The sequence below is a fragment of the Fukomys damarensis genome, unplaced genomic scaffold, assembly GCF_012274545.1.
Source record: "Fukomys damarensis isolate Sample0158 unplaced genomic scaffold, DMR_v1.0_HiC HiC_scaffold_35, whole genome shotgun sequence".
Taxonomy (NCBI): Eukaryota; Metazoa; Chordata; class Mammalia; order Rodentia; family Bathyergidae; genus Fukomys; species Fukomys damarensis.
The window spans coordinates 17,757,355-17,772,096 of record NW_022900947.1 but is presented as its reverse complement, the minus strand read 5'-3'; the positions used below and the strand labels follow the sequence as shown (position 1 = coordinate 17,772,096).

General features: G+C 34.5%; 1 protein-coding gene and 1 non-coding gene across 2 annotated transcripts in view; one reads left to right on the top strand and one right to left on the bottom strand.

The window, feature by feature from the left end:
• The window catches only part of Dhx15 (DEAH-box helicase 15), a 49,550-nt gene that overhangs the window by 18,930 nt on the left and 15,878 nt on the right, over window positions 1-14,742 (top strand). The window contains exons 4-6 of the mRNA XM_010610446.3: window positions 5,081-5,240; window positions 5,860-6,078; window positions 10,719-10,886. Of these exons, the coding sequence (XP_010608748.1) occupies window positions 5,081-5,240; window positions 5,860-6,078; window positions 10,719-10,886 (547 nt within the window). The remainder of the gene's footprint in view (window positions 1-5,080; window positions 5,241-5,859; window positions 6,079-10,718; window positions 10,887-14,742) is intronic.
• Window positions 6,360-6,499, bottom strand: LOC117284297. The gene has a single exon (XR_004515366.1). It is a non-coding gene; the product is annotated as a U4 spliceosomal RNA (small nuclear RNA).

The window sequence follows — 14,742 nt, the reverse complement described above, 5'->3', positions numbered from 1 at the left end:
CCATATTGATTTCCATAGTGGTTGCACTAGTCTGCACTCCCACCAACAATGGAGGAGGGTTCCTTTCTCCCCACAACCCCGCCAACATTTGTTATTGTGTGATTTCTTGATAGCAGCCATTCTTTGTGGGGTGAGGTGGAATCTCAGTGATGTTTTCATCTGCATCTCTCGAATGACCAGTGATGTGGAACATTTTTTCATATATTTTCTTGCTGCTTTTACTTCTTTGTATGAGAAATGTCTGTTCATTTCGGATGCCCATTTTTGGATCGGGTCTTTATATTTGGGGGGACTGATTGTTTTGAGTTCTTTATATATCCTTACTAAATCTATGTTTTAGTTGTTTGCCAAAACAGTTATATATTTTGGTGTCTGCTCTTCAGCATTTCAGCTAAGAGTAATTTTGTACATATTAGAAATAGATTCTGAGATTTTTGTTTTTGCCTAGCTTTTTTGTGTTGGGACATTAAAACTTAGATTACATATTCAGAATACTGTATAGTTCATTTCCATGTGACCTTTTACATCTAGTAGTTCTCATTTATCCAGTAAGGTGTTCTAAGTGATGTTTGGTTATAATAAGATTAGTGTTGGCTCCCTACTTAGAATGTAATGTTGTTGCTAAGAATATATCAAATTGAACTTGAGCATGTGTAAATCCTGCAAAGAAATTTATGGTTTGCTATTGAAATGCTGAACTACCTAGAATGGCTATGGAGTCCTGCAGGTTGAGTATGGAGAAGAGTAATATAAATTATGTTTACATCATTAAGAACATACTTACTCTTTGTGAGGCATAAGAGTCTCACAAACTCTGAATTTGACCATTTAACTCAGAATAGCCTGTTTGTTTCATCTGTTGGATCCATATGTAAACATTAAAATTATATAGTATTTAAAGTAGGCTTATTTACCTATACTATGGCTAAGGGATTATACATAGAGTATTCATCAGGACACATTAATACTAAACAAATGCCTTATGTATTTATAAAGTGTTCACATGGATCAAGTTTGCTTGAAGTTGTCATATGATGTCATACATGGCCTAGTAAGCCATCATAAGTCAAAAAAATGTATTTAATTCTAAAATCCATTCATCCTTCTCATGTGGTGGTTCCTGTTAAATTAAAGCTGTTTTCGCTTGGGAGTCTTCTATTGCCTCACTGTTAACATTCAGAAAGTATTCTATAGCTAAAGGCTTTACACAAAAATGGATTATATGGTAGGGAAAATAACATAAAAAATGATTTGGTGCTCCATATGAGTTCTGTGTCTATGAATTCATCTAACTGCACTGAAAATACTTCAGAAAAAATTGAGCATGTACACTTTCATGTCATTAATATAGTGTTTAACAATTGCGCATTTGCTTTGTGTAATGTACTGTTGTATAGAGATGATTTAATACCTCATGCACAGGAAAATATTTTATGTAAAAAATTTGGGCATCTACAGATTTTGTTATCTGCTGGCAGTTGTAGAACCAATTTCCCGTGGGTAGTAAAGGACTGTACAACTTTTCCTAGGAAGTAAGGAGAGCAGTAGTAATGCTTTAGTCTCTTCCTCCATCTTGACATGGTTTCCTTCATCTCTCACATTCCCTTCTACTTCTCCTGAGAATACCTGGTCATTGGATTTAGAGAGTAACCAAGATCCAAGATCATTTATCTTAAATTTTCAGTTTAACTACATAGAAAACCTTTTTCGTTTGTTTGTTTTTTGGTACTGGGAGTCAAACTCTGGTTAGAATACCTTCTTGAATAAGGCTACATTCATGGTTTCCAGGAGTTAGAACTTGGACTGGTCTTTTCTTAGGAATTTGTTGAAATGTATTGAGGGGCAGTGTATTCTTTTTTCCAAATCTTTAAGGAGGGTGTCCTAATACATAATGGGGAATCCATACTGCACATTACCTTTTAGTAAGTAAAACTGGTTTTGAGATTATTTAAGATTTTTCACTGGGAAAGTTGCACATTTGAGTATTTTAAGAAACCTTCCAAAATTTAAAATATCTTGTTTAAGCTTCTTTAACCACAGAAAGCTTCACAAATCAAATAATGGTGCAGGGATGCATAAGTAACAGTTCATGATTTGGATCACTGAGTGATAAATTAATACTGAGGAAACAGGATTTGCCTCAAATCTGGAAGACGGTGCTTGAGTTTAGTTGGCCATTCAGCAGTAACTATGATGGAATTAGTTATTAAAGCATGAAAAATAATGGTTCCATTAACTATTTTGTGATTATTTTTTTTTAATCTACCATCTATACAAAAATTTCTCTTAGAAAAATATAAAAGAATCCCTGTTACATTGGTGCCTTCATGTTGTTGGGGTTGTCTGAAGCTTAAGGAGTGTGAAGAGAAAAGATATCAGAATGACTTTTGAATACTTTTTCAAGTTAACCTCTAGTATTTTGTGATTTCTTGTTTTTAATGTCTGAAATTGAGATATATCTTACAATCTGTGGAAATCTTAATTTGTGGCAGTTTGGAGGTTGTCATTGCCTGTGAATATTAACATTTAATTCTTGTACATACTGTCATTTCACATAAGCAGTATGAGTTTTTGGAACTACAAATGCTGAATTTATTTGCTAATTAAAATGTCTTTAAAAATACTGCACCAAGATTCCTTGTTGAATAATTATGGAGTTTCCAGAAAGGCTGACAAAGAGTAGTGCGGTATAAATAGAATAGTATTTGAGCAAATGGTGACCAGTCCATTTTTTTTCTTTTAACCTGCAAAGCCATAAACAAGAATCCTGGTGAAGGTAAGAAAGTTACCCACAAATGGGTTATGTTTTGCTGCTGGCGTAATGTACAGGAGAATTGCTATCTTACGTTAGTAAAATACAGATTGACAGATGTCCTCATATAGAAATACTAAAGCATCTAAGAGCAGTGATGGCAAACCTTTAGGAGGGGCAAGTGTCCGAACTGCAACCCAAACCCACTTATTTATCACAAAGTACCAGCATTGCAATTAAACTTAAACACTGGGATTTTAAATTAGAGAAAAAAACTCATGCACTAATAATCTTTTGTCTTGAAAGAAAAACATACAATACATGTGCCTTAGATTTGCCACCCCACCCCCCACTGAGCAAGAGGCTGTAGTGTCACGGATTCATGCACTGTGCTGGATTATCATGAAGACATTGTCATAATTATCTTTTTTCTTTTTTTCTTTTATGGCCTTACATAAGATAGTCTTGCAGCAAATACTGTGGCTCAAGATATACTTAACATTGAACCTTAGAGATTGTTCTGAAACAGTAAAAACTCAGTTGCTTCATTCTTCTTAATGGCTACCTACCATTTGTGATTGTGTTCTAACTAATTATATTGATAAATGCTCAAACTTGTTTTGGCTTTTGCAGTTGCTATCCTTAGCACCCTCTTACAACATTCTGTGCACATTTTATTTTTTTAACACTCTCTCATCTGTGAAATAAATTCCCTACAAATGAAGTTAGTTAGGTTAAAGGGGATGCTTGGATTTTTATCAGCCTTTGCCAGATTGCCTTCCCTGAAGATTTTATCTGCTCCTACACCAGTGAGGGAAGAGCAAATGAGTATCTCTTTCCTTACTTTTGCTGACATAGCATTGTTAAGCTTTTATCTTTGTCAATCTTGTTAAGTGAAAAATGGAGTCCACTTATGATTTTCATTTGCATTTCTTTTGTATGAGCATCTTTACATGTTTGAATTAGTCATTTGTATTTTTTTTGGAATCTTAGACTAGTGCTATTCTCATTTTTCCAAGATTTGCTGTCCATTTGACAATGATTTTAGGGCGCTGTTTTAAAGTGCTTCTCAATTTCGAGTAACATTTCGCAAAATGTGCAGTATTAATAGAATTGATAAAATTTGATATCTGTTTATATTCCTTTGGCAATCTCAGAAATGGTGGTTATTTTTAAAATAATACCAAACAAGAAAAAACAAAATATATAAATGGAATGAAAATGGACTTGTTCACCAAAAGTCTTACCAAATTTAGAATTACGTTTAGGTGAATAAGACAGGGATTTACTTCTGTTGTACACTGTCAATTTGCTTACTTTACTGTTCTAACAGATGGCCTTAGCTAAAAATAATTGTTGGTCCATGAAAGATTAGGTTAGATTAATCCTGAAGAAGAGCCAAAATGAAGTCATGTCATATTTCTTTAGACTTTTATGTCTATAAATAAAATCACCATCTTTCATTTAAATGTATGAACTGTGACTTCAGCATTTAAAGTTGTACTGTGTCTTGTCCAGGTGCCAAACTAGGGATATTTGTTTTTATTAGAGACAGCTTTAGACAGAGTGCAATGGACAGAAGATGATTGACCTATAGTCTTGTACAGTGCACTCTTGCTCTGATTACCTAATCCACATGATTCTTCTGTTGTGCCTCGGTTCCATATTAACCCCCTTTCTCTTGAGCCATTCCTCCACTTGGTTCCCTCTCTTTGATTCTTTGATCAATATGATGTCATTTGCCTTTATTTTCTCTTTATGTGCCAGCATTTACATAATGCTGGTGCTGCTCCAGAGACTTCATAAATGAATTCTTTGTGTGCTTCTTTAAGATCATTTTATCGTCCTGGGGTGGGGGGAAAGCGATAGGCTTAAACTGTCAGCCCTGTTTTAATCAAGCCTGCTGTTAGCCTATTACATTTTAAATGTATACTTATAGGATAACATTTTAGCAGTTTGAAGCAATTTAAATGGTTTGTGGTTTTGATTTATAGGTTGGATATTTACATTTTTTCAAAAAATTCATTTAAGTGATACTTGGCTTTGGCGTTTTTGTAAAACCATGTGCTCATTATATTGTCTTGAGTTCACAATATATTGCAGTATTTGACAAGATTTTATGATGTATCTCTTGTTTGGCATATACTTGTCCTAATAAACTTCTTGAAGCTTAATTTTGCTGTTGATTATGAAATAGCTTATTTATTCTGAGCCAGAATTTATTTTCTTTTATCACCCAGTGTCTTCACAGTTTACTTTCATGTCATGGAGTTTAATTTTTAAATGACCTAAATGAACTTTGACCAGCAATGTTCTCTGTGAATATAGGTATATGACTGATGGGATGTTACTTCGTGAAGCTATGAATGACCCCCTCCTGGAGCGTTATGGTGTAATAATTCTTGATGAGGCTCATGAAAGAACATTGGCAACAGATATTCTCATGGGTGTTCTGAAGGAAGTTGTAAGGCAAAGATCAGATTTAAAGGTGAAATGATTTATCTACTTCATTGTGTATATATAAAAGTGACGGAACGTGTTGAAAATTAATCAAGTATTAAAACTTACAAAGAAGTATCCAAATGCCTATGTTATTTGTTCCTAATTTAATTTGTTATGCCTTCATTTTAGACTTTGTTTCTCCTTAAAAGTTTTTAAGGCAAATCTCTCTGATTTCTAACTCACCCAGTTCTTTCATAATCTAACAGTTTTATTGTTTGGTGACCAGAATACTCACCTTTCTCTTCATTAAATATATAGAGACTGCCTGCTTTGCAGGTGCAAGGGCCTGAGTTCGATCCCCAGTAGCTCAGCGTTTCTATGTCACTTCCTCACCCCTCAGTATTTAGGATTGAATTTAAGCCTTTACATTGAGTTGCTTAGTTACTGAGCTTAAAATTTGAGGTCTTCCTGCCTCAGCTGCCCTCGGTGCTCTGATTATAGGTGGTGTGTGTCACTTGGCCCATTTTGAATCAGTTTAAGATTTTTATCATAGACTTCTTTGTAACTGATACATATATAGAACAGTGAGGTATTTTTTTCTTATTTTTTAAGACCACATAAGAACGCTGAAAGACAACTTTTAGTAATTTGCTATTTTATTTCAGGTTATAGTTATGAGCGCTACTCTAGACGCAGGAAAGTTCCAGATTTACTTTGATAACTGTCCTCTCTTAACTATTCCTGGCCGCACGCATCCTGTTGAGATCTTTTATACTCCAGAACCAGAGAGAGATTATCTTGAAGCAGCTATTCGAACAGTGATCCAGATACATATGTGTGAAGAGGAGGAAGGAGATCTCCTACTTTTCCTAACTGGTCAAGAGGTATGTTCACTGTCTGCTTTTATTATTTAGCCCCTGGCATATTATTTCTGTTAAACAACTTTCAACCTAAGAATTTGACACATATTAATCTTTTTTGTTCTGCTTTACCTTGGTATTCCAAATTTTTCTTATTAATATGTAAAATATATATGGCCTATTCTAGCTGCTGTAGGAAGTCATTTTTAATGTTCCAGTTAATTGTCCTAAGAATATTGAATACTTTGAGGATTTCATGTTTTAGCAGTTGTGGACCCAGCTTTGGAGAGGCCTTGATTGTAAGTTTATTTTATTGAGGTATGAATTTGTGTCACAGATGCTTTGATATCAAGCATTTGTCATAATTTTGGGAAAGGTTTTCAATTAGCAATAATCGCGCCTCAGATAAACCACGTTGGCTACGATACTGTCACTGCGCAAAGCTTGTCATAATTTTGTTTACCTTGTGATCAGTGAACTTGAGTGTTCACTGATAATCAAAACACTCCTGTGTTCTGTCTTCCATGTACTAAGTAAGGAGTATAAGGTGTCTTTACTGAAATTACCCACATTTTTAGATAACAAATTTTATTTTTAAGTATAGCAGTTTTTAAATTCTCGTCAGTGGGTTTGTTTATGTATGTGCTGTGAAATTCTTCAGTGGCTCAGATAAATTCAGGAGATACTGTTTGGATAAAATAAAGATAAAATAAACTTTTGGTTTTGCCAAGGGAGTTGTTAAAGCTTTACATTCATTCTGATAGTCTTTGTGAGTTTTCTAGTGTGTGTTTCTGAAACTAAGATTCCTGCAGGCTCTTATCCAATAGGTCATGGTAGATTCTGGGATGTGCCTTTCCAACAAGCATTTGTTAGTCCCAGTCTTTCTGGGTGGCAGAAATACTGTACACCTGTGTTTTTCACTGTGGTAGCAACAAAGAAACATTGGGCTTTTGAATGAACACTGAAAGGTTGCTAGTGAGAGGAAAGACATTTATTTGAATTTAAATCGCTTCATGTGCAGGCCTACCTTCTTGTTTTTATTTTTGCATGGCTCACTGGTTAAGAATTTCTTCTGCATTTTTATAGGGCTGTACATTGATAAAATAACATATTGGTAAGAACCATACAAAGCTTAACCCATTTTGGCACCTTTGATAGTAAGACCTGTAGGTGTAGTGGATGAATTGTGTGCCTGAGGGGAATTTGTTAAATGAAAGCAGGTTCTTGCCTCTGTTCCAGACTTGGCTGAAATAGCTGCAATTTGGAGATTAAATGTAAGAATATGCATCTTATAGAAGCTCCTTAGACCATTGTTACATCCTTTAGGTTTGAGGGTTACTCCTCTAGAGGGTAAATTTAGCCAGTGTGATGTCTGTGGTACATTGTAAATAGTGTTGTGAAAAATCAAGTCTGCACTACAATAAGTATATAGATTCTGTAGAGCTATTTGGTTGATAGTATTTGAGCAGATGCTTTGAGTTACCAAGTTAGCCTTGAATATTCTTCTTTGAAATCATGATGTACAGTGCATTTGCTGTGCTTTCCTTTCTGTAGAGCAGAGTTTTCTCATCCTCAATGCTGTATGTATGGTGGTCTGGTCAATTTCTTTGTTATGGGATGACCTGTATATTGCAGGACATTTATCTTCCCTACCCTCTACCCAGGGGATGGCAGTAATAGCCATAATACTTACTCCCTCAGTTGTGTGAACCATAGGTGTCTATGTGTGTGGGGGGGTGCAAAGTCATTCCCAGTGGGGAATCGTGCTTGTTCTTTTGGGAAATAAAATATGTTACAAATTCATTTTTTTTTTTTTCATGTAAACAAAGTTTCTGGCTTGGCAAACCGCCCCCCCTTTAAATTTTACTTATTTATTTTTTAATAGCTAAGGTCTCACAGTGTAGTTCAGGCTGGCCTTGAGCTCTTTGTGTAGCCTAGGATGGCTTCCCAACTCAGTGATCCTCCTGTTTCAGTCTCTTAGTGCTGGGATTACAGACGTGTGCCACTACGGCTAGCTTTATTTTAAATTGAATATTTCTGTATGTTTTGTAAATAAATGCTTGCAAATGTACCAGAGGGGATTTTTTTGTTTTGTTTTGTTTTTTATGGTGCATAAACATTTATTCTTTTAAGTTGTTATTGAGACCAGAGATGCTGATTTTGTCTTCTTATTCTGGTCTATAGTTTCTCATTTTTTCCAGAGTGAATTTTTTTCCTTATATGACTATTTAAAGTAGTTGTTATGCTCAAATAGATAACTAGGCATGTTCAGATTCTCTCTGAAGTACCAGGTGGCTTCATGGTAAGAATGCAAAAGGCTTTTCTGAGTCAGTTTCATGCAGTTTGTATTTTGGCAACTGTGAGTCCCATAGCTGGGAAAAGGAAAAACAGTAAGATCCATAGTTTGGTGTGCTGGAGTATGTTTTTAAGTTCTCTTTAGATACCTAGTCTTAATTCCATACCCTATGTATTTTGCATAGAATTCGTTGTTTAGTTGAGGTGAACTAAGGATATGTAAAATATTACTGTGTGTGTGTGTGTGTGTGTGTGTGTGTGTGTGTGAGAGAGAGAGAGAGAGAGAGAGAGAGAGAGAAAGAGAGAGAGAACCTTTAATGTTTATTTAGTTAAATCGTAGATTCATGAAAATCTGTACTTTTCATAAATTTGAGTATCCTTTATGAAACTCATTGAAAGTGGAGTTTTGAAGACATTACCATTTTGACTACTTTCTTAATGGCAATTCTGTAGTTAGGGTAGATACTAGTTTAAATTGGTAAAAGCTTGGGAAACATTTGAATTCTTAAAATGTTACTGTTAAAATAACACATGAAATAAGTGTTGCTAACTAGAAGTCCTTAAGCTGTACTGAGTTAGGTAAGAGCTTTTCATTGAAATACTGATCCTTTTACAAGAGGGTTCTTGAAGATGTTGAGCAACATATTCTTTTATCTGTTTGCTTGCTTAAGTACAGTAATTTTTCAGCATGCAGTGAGTTCATAGTAAGATTCAAACTAATGTACCAATATTGAAGCTTTCCTCGAATCAGAAACTCCAGGACTTTTACCTGAATTGTTGAAATTGCTGTTGACAGATGGCTGTACTTCATTTCTTTTCCCTCCCTGTTTGTGTTTATGTTTCTGAGGAGTACAGATGAGTGCTGTGGCATTCTGAACTGACAGTATTTACTCTGGAAGGTTGTTAACTTGAGAAAAATTGTATTGGAAGAATTTTTAAATTGTTTAAAACTTGTTTACATAAAACAAATTATGTGGGGCCAGGGATTTACCAATCCCAGTTTGATCCCCGGGACCAAAAAAAAAATGATGTTAACTTTTTTTTTTTTTACTCTTTAGCGGATGTCTTTATATCCTTTGTATTCATCCTTTGTAGTTCCATGCATTCTAGCACATTGGTTAGCATAGAGCAAATTTAAAGCAAATGTATGATTTGAATACTTAGTTTTTTAATATGTGAAATCTGATTATTAATTGACATCTCAACATTTATTTTCCAGGTGTATATGTGGTAGAATTGACAAAATTGCAGATGCTCTTAATTTTGGAAATTAACTGTATTGTCAAAATTTTTTTGATAGAGATCTTAATTTTGTAATAGTATGCCAGCAGGGGGCATTCTAATCTAGCTAGAGCAATTGAAGACTTTCTTTTATAAAAACAGTTGTTTCCTTTGTTAATATTTTTATTTGATAATTAGCATATTTTCATTTTCTTTTAGAAATCGGATACTCAAAAGAAACTTAACAGTGGATATAAAGGGAAGATAATTCTAGATTTATTTTAAAATCTGTTTGCTTGGAGTCCCTTCCTTTGTATTGATCGTTCTATCTTTTGAATAAAAAAATAATTTGTTGATGAGACATAGCCACTGATGATTAGGTTATTCATCTGCCTAGTACTTACTACTTAACAGATGCTCTAATGTACTAACTTTTCCAAGTTTAATTATATTACTGCTTCAGTGAAATTTAGAAGATGTATGTTCACTGTATATTCCATCTTTCAATTTTTAAGTCCTTAAGAGCTACTACCCCTCCTTTTCAATATTCTTTTTTCCCTTTCCCTTTAAAGTTAGATTTGAATGCATATGCATTGGAATAGTTTTCTTTGGTAGGAAAAATTTTAAGCTGCTGTGAGATATTTGGGTTACCCTAGTTCTTAAATAGCTATGTTGATACTGTAAAGATGTTTGTTCTCATTAGGCACAATGAAGCAAATCTTCCATATAATTGCATTAGTGATACGTGACATTAAAGCCTAATTGGCTTATTTAAAATAGCTAGCATGTCAATTTATTTTAGATTTTGAAAATTGAAAAGGTCATGAGTGCAGTTAAATATTCCTGGGTGAGAAATTTCAGTTTTAGTACAATTTGTTGAGAATTAATTAGGAAATCTGACTTTTTAAGAAAAGGGATGTGGAATGCAAATAAAGCAGTTACATATTCACTTGAGTACGGAAATCAAAGTTACTAGGGAGATTTTAGAAATCTCATTGGATTTTGCTAAATTAGTTTTGGTTACTAAATTGAAAGTAGGGTAGCCATGAAATAGAAGTAGATTTCATACATAAAAAATGGCATAGAAGTAGAATATTTAAAATGTTATCAGTATTTCGGTTTTCAGAATCAAAACTTTTATTTTATAGGAAATTGATGAAGCCTGTAAGAGAATAAAACGTGAGGTTGATGATTTGGGTCCTGAAGTTGGTGACATTAAAATCATTCCATTGTACTCTACGCTTCCACCCCAGCAACAGCAACGTATTTTTGAGCCCCCACCTCCCAAAAAGCAGAATGGAGCAATTGGAAGAAAGGTAACATTAGAAATATTATTTATAAACATTGCAGTAGTACTAAAAGAATTGGGGGATAGCAGACTATGTTCAGTTTTAAGAATTAAGGGTGGGTGTTGTGGTCTTGACTGTACGCAACAGGGTCTTTATTTGAAAAGTAGGTAGAAAAAAAATGTATTCAAGTGGAGTTGAACATATCTTTTGACCCTAGCAGAAGAAAATACACTGCTTCTCCCCACTTAGGCTGTTCTTCCTTGGCAAATAAAAGATTGGTTAGAGCGAGTCAAGAAAAAGGGCACATGGCCAGGTGTTGACTTTCTTCCATTAAAGCCATTGACAGAAACTAAGCACTTCTTTTTTTGGTGCTTTGGCTCCTTCCTAAAATTTTCTCTTAAAGTTTAACCAAATTTTATGTCTCTAGGTATGAATTGTTGACTATGTACAGATTTCTAACATCAGTAACACTAATCATACTGCATAATATGGGTTCCTTGAAGGCAGGAACTGTGAAATCTTTTGGAAGAGATGTGTTCTTGGCATGGATAAAAGGTTATTCCAACCATGTCTCTTAGGTACTTTGGAGGAATGAAAGAGCTAATTCCCAGTATGAAACAGCAGTGGTATTTCTATTTAGTTTTTTTAAATTGGAAGATTCTAGTAGATGATTTGAAAATCAGAGTTGGTATTTTGAACAGTTGAACAACCAGTAGAATTGAGCCAACTTGACTTTGAGACCTGGATATTAACATAATATAATAGCTGCGTATGAGTGCTGTTAAGATTCTTAATCTCTGGTCTTCATTACTTTGGGGGATTGTCAATGGTTAAGCTTGGAATGTCCTTGTAATTCCTCTTCTGTCAACAGTTCTTTCCATGCAACTAGATCATTAAAAGAATTGCTGGCTAAGTGAGAAATTGCACATAGCATGAACATTTCAATAATATTCAGAACAAAGAAATAATCAAAGGAAATTTCAACTTGATGACTTTGCTTTTGTTTGCATAACTCTTACAGTGCAATACTATAGTGTATAACGACAGAACTACAGTACGTACTGTTTAGTACAATCGGTAAAAATTACAGCACCATCAGTAAAAATTACAGCTGTATAAACAAGGTATACTCTACCAAAAGGCATCGAGACTCTATCAACAAGATGTACAGAGCTTTACAAAAATAAAATGCTCAGTTGTAAGTAAGTCTGAGCATCAGGTTGTAAGTCTGAACAGCATTGCCTTGGTCATATATCCAAACATTAAACATGCTGGTCATTAAATGAGGAAGTATGTATGTAGGATGCACAATAGTCTCCAGTAGCTGCTGTGAACATCTTTTTTTTTTTTTTTTTTTACAGAAAAAAAACGCTTTCCTGAAATTTTTACTTATAATTTGTTAGAATCAAGGAAGGTCTATTTTCTTCTGTATTGAGGATTCACACCGTTCTTTCGCTACTATTTTCCCTTATCTTTTTTGGTAATATTTTCAGTGAGTGCAGACAAATTATAAAGTACAAAGAAACATTTGACAGATGGATGGAAATTAGCTTTTGAGATTTTCATAAATCAAGTATAAATTTGACTTTGGGGAAATAATCTAATTGTAGCTTCATTGTGTTGAACTTTCAGGGTTTTTTTGCCATAGTGCTGTCTCTAGAACATGTTAAAATATTTTTTTGGCCGGGCGTGGTGGCACATGCCTGTAATCCCAGCACTCAGGAGGCTGAGGCAGGAGGATCACTGAGTTTGAGACCAGCCTGGGCTACATAGTGAGTTCCAGGTCAGTCTCAACTACATAGTGAGACTGTCTCAAAAAAACAAACAAAAAAATTCTTTTTTTTCTTTTCTTTTCTTTTTTTTTTTTTTTGTATTTTGTGCACATTCTGAACTTTAGAGAAAACTTGATGTTGTAAGTGAGACTTTTACTATGTAATTTTGAAGTTGACTGGAAAGAATTTTTTCTCAGTGGGCTCAGTTATTTTAGCTCAGTTCCATATCAGTGGATATGCACACCTATTCACAAACATGCATTATTTCTTAAACCATTTCTATAGTAAGAAAAAAGCTGATGGATTCTTTGTGCGGTTAGGGAGTTAATTTGTCTTGAAATTATGTATACTTTATACTTCTCCATTGTTTTCATTTTTAAAATGTGTTTATTTACCCTTGAGTGAAATTGTCATATGACAAGATTTGCTTCTTTTGTCCATCTTTTCTTGTAGTTCTCATTGTATTAAAATACTTTATTTTACAGCTGAGCTTTGTTAATTATTGGTGTATTAGAAATTGATACTCCATTTGGTGTCCGTCCAACATAATACCCTTTGCAGAATCTACAACCTAAGTCTGTGCGTTATAGATTAAAGTTTATTTCGTTTTTTACCTGTCTTTTTTTTATTTTGTACCTGGGATCGAACTCAGGCCCTTGTGCTTGTGAGGCAGGCAGCGGAACCACTGAGCCAAATCCCCGGCCCTTATTTCTTTTTTTTGTACTATAAATCCTAATAATCTTGGGAAGAATTTTGTCTTACTAAGAGTGACTCAACAGTGGATAGATGCTCACCCACTTTTGGCTTTTAATTGAGAACTAAGGACCACATACCACTTCACTGTCCAGTGATAGATGGTGTTTCCTTCAGCTGATGCTGAGAAGACCACTGTCACAGCCTTCCTGTGTTTGATCCTGGGGGCAAGTGAGGTGCAAGACTCCTTGGACTTGGTGCATTGTTGTCATAATGGAGAAGAACCCTCAAGTCCAACACATTGAAGTACAAATTAAAAGATTTTTACTAACTCGGAGGAGGACTTGAGGCATGTTTTTCTAGTGGCGGGAGAGCTGAGGTGGAGGTGCCAGTGGAGCCCGAGATTGCTGACATGCCTGAACGGCAATGACCAGCACACGACTTAATGTTGGAGAAAGCAAGTAGATCCTGGTGCAGGAAGAACTGCCATTCAGTTGCCATTTGCTTACTTTTCTTTAAAACACTACAAAAACAAAGGACTAAGGTTTAATTCTGCCTTAAACACCTACTTTGCAAGTTACTAGGATGAAGCATTTAATTCAGAAATCTTAACTGTTACTTAGCAATAGTCACAATTAGATAGGAACATGTATAGATTTACTTTCTTTCTGCTTTTTACTGTGAAAAAGTTTGATTTTTGTTTTTTAGATTTTTTGTGTGGTTTTGTTTGTTTATTTGTTTTTGTTTTTCCTTTGAGACAGGATTTTCTTCTGTAGCTCTGGCTGGCCTGGAACTTCTGCCTCACTCAGCCTCTGGAGTGCTGGGGTTATAGGTGTAGACCACCATACCTGGCTGCTAGGTTATTATAATACAATAGTATTAGCACAGAATAGGGGGGTACTTTTTTAACAAATAGAATATTTAATAGTTTAAAAAATTTTGTCATTTGTGATTTTTCTGTAGCTTTATATATTTGATAATTTTGTAAAGCAGTGTATTTGTAATCATATTCTATTAGTTTATGCAAAATAGATTTTTATTGCTTCCCTGGTAAAACCAATAGAATGATTTTTTTTAGTTTTAAAGTTTTAAATGTGGGCTTTTGCAGGTTAAGTTTTATGGTCAGTTGGATCTTTAGGGGTGTTTTACAAATACCGTAGTGACTGTTATTGTGGACTTCTGACAGCAATAAGGTGTACTATTTCAAGTTTTTAACAGTTGAGAAATGTAGAGAATGTAGTACATTTATTTGTATGAGAGTATTTTAACCTGTTTGATATTTTCTGAAGTTTATTCAAGTATTTGAGCTTTTAAAAGCTACAATAGGTATCTAAAGTATTTTCTTGTGCCAGTTTGTGATAATGGGAGTTGAATCCAGAGCTTCCTAATAAGCTACATCCCTGGCTCCTTTCTCCCCC